This window comes from Alligator sinensis, unplaced genomic scaffold (assembly GCF_000455745.1).
Source record: "Alligator sinensis unplaced genomic scaffold, ASM45574v1 scaffold685_1, whole genome shotgun sequence".
Lineage (NCBI taxonomy): Eukaryota > Metazoa > Chordata > Crocodylia > Alligatoridae > Alligator > Alligator sinensis.
In genome coordinates, this window is record NW_005842336.1 from 633,486 (window position 1) to 634,849 (window position 1,364).

A 1,364-nucleotide genomic window follows, 5' to 3' on the forward strand; every position below is an offset into this window, starting at 1 on the left:
TGTCCATTCCCCCGCCTCGGAAGGAAAAGAGAGACCAGCCTGCCCATGCAACCTGGCCAGCCCGACACAGAGCAGCGCGCAGCACAGCTGGAGATCTCAGTGGCTGGCTCAGGCAGGACTGCGGACTGCGGGAGCTGGACTGAGCCTGGCGGGCAGCTGCTTGAGCATGCCAGTCCTGCTCACGCAAGCACAGCCGCAGCCAAGGGGAACCCCCTGTGGTGGGTGCAAATGGAGTGGCAGATGGGGTCGCAGGGGCCATGCTGAGGAAAAGTTTGGGGAGCACTGAGGAGGGCAAACTGGGTGACCGCCAGAGGGCCCCAATTTTTTGGGGGGGGTGAAGTTTTTGCAAGGAAGTGGCTCTAAGGAGTCCCCAACAACCCTCCGGGGGCGGCGGAGCGGCTGGGGAGAGGGAAGGCGCCCCTCACGCACCTGCAGGGCGGAGATGTCGGCGTTCTGCTTGTCCTCCAGCTCCTGCAGCTGCTTCTCCAGCGCCTCGTTCATGCCGCGCGTGGCCTCGATCTCCAGCGTCTTGGCCTTGAGCAGGCGGCGGCTCTCGGACACCTCGTCCTTGGCGGCGCGCACGGCGTCCGTGTTCTTGGCGGCGCTCTCGCTGAGCACGGTGAAGCGGCTGCGGAACCACTCCTCCGCGTTCTGCATGTTGCGGGCCGCCAGCTTCTCGTACTGCGCGCGGATGTCGCGCAGCGCCGCCGACAGGTCGGGCTTGGCCGCCACGTCCATCTCCACCGAGAGGTGCGCGTACTGGATCTGCGCCTGCAGCTCGGCCAGCTCCTCCTCGTGCACCTTCTTGAGGAAGGCCAGCTCGTCCAGCAGGCTGTCGATGTGCTTCTCCAACTCGGCCCGCGCCAGCGCCGCCTCGTCCGCGCTCTTGCGCACCTCCAGCAGCCGGCCCTCCGCGTCCTCGCGGCTCAGCACCTCCTCCTCGTAGCGCGCCTGCAGCCCGCGCAGCGTGTCCTCCAGCCCGTCGCGCTCGCCCTGCAGCGCCTGCTTCTCGCTCGTCGCCTCCTCGGCGGCCAGGCGCAGGTCGCGGATCTCCTGCTCGTAGAGCGCGCGGAAGCGCGAGGGCTCGGCGTGCTTCTGCCGCAGCACCAGCAGCTCCGCCTCCAGCACCTTGTTCTGCTGCTCCAGCTCGTGCACCCGCTCGATGAAGCTAGCGAAGCGGTCGTTGAGGTCCTGCAGCTGCGCCTTCTCCTGGCTGCGGATGGACTTGAGGTCGTTGCTGATGGCCGCCACCTGGCTCAGGTCCAGGCTCTCCACCGCCGAGGCGGACGAGGCGGCGTAGCTGCGCCGCACGGACACGGACACGGAGGACGCGGGCGCCGAGAGGCTGGGGGAGCCGGGGGGGC

The 1,364-nt window shown here is 68.5% G+C and overlaps 1 protein-coding gene across 1 annotated transcript in view; it reads right to left on the bottom strand.

Annotated features, from left to right (window-relative positions):
• The window catches only part of NEFL (neurofilament light), a 7,667-nt gene that overhangs the window by 5,004 nt on the left and 1,299 nt on the right, over positions 1-1,364 (bottom strand). The window contains exon 2 of the mRNA XM_014522284.2: positions 430-1,345. Coding sequence (XP_014377770.1) covers positions 430-1,345 — 916 coding nt within the window. The remainder of the gene's footprint in view (positions 1-429; positions 1,346-1,364) is intronic.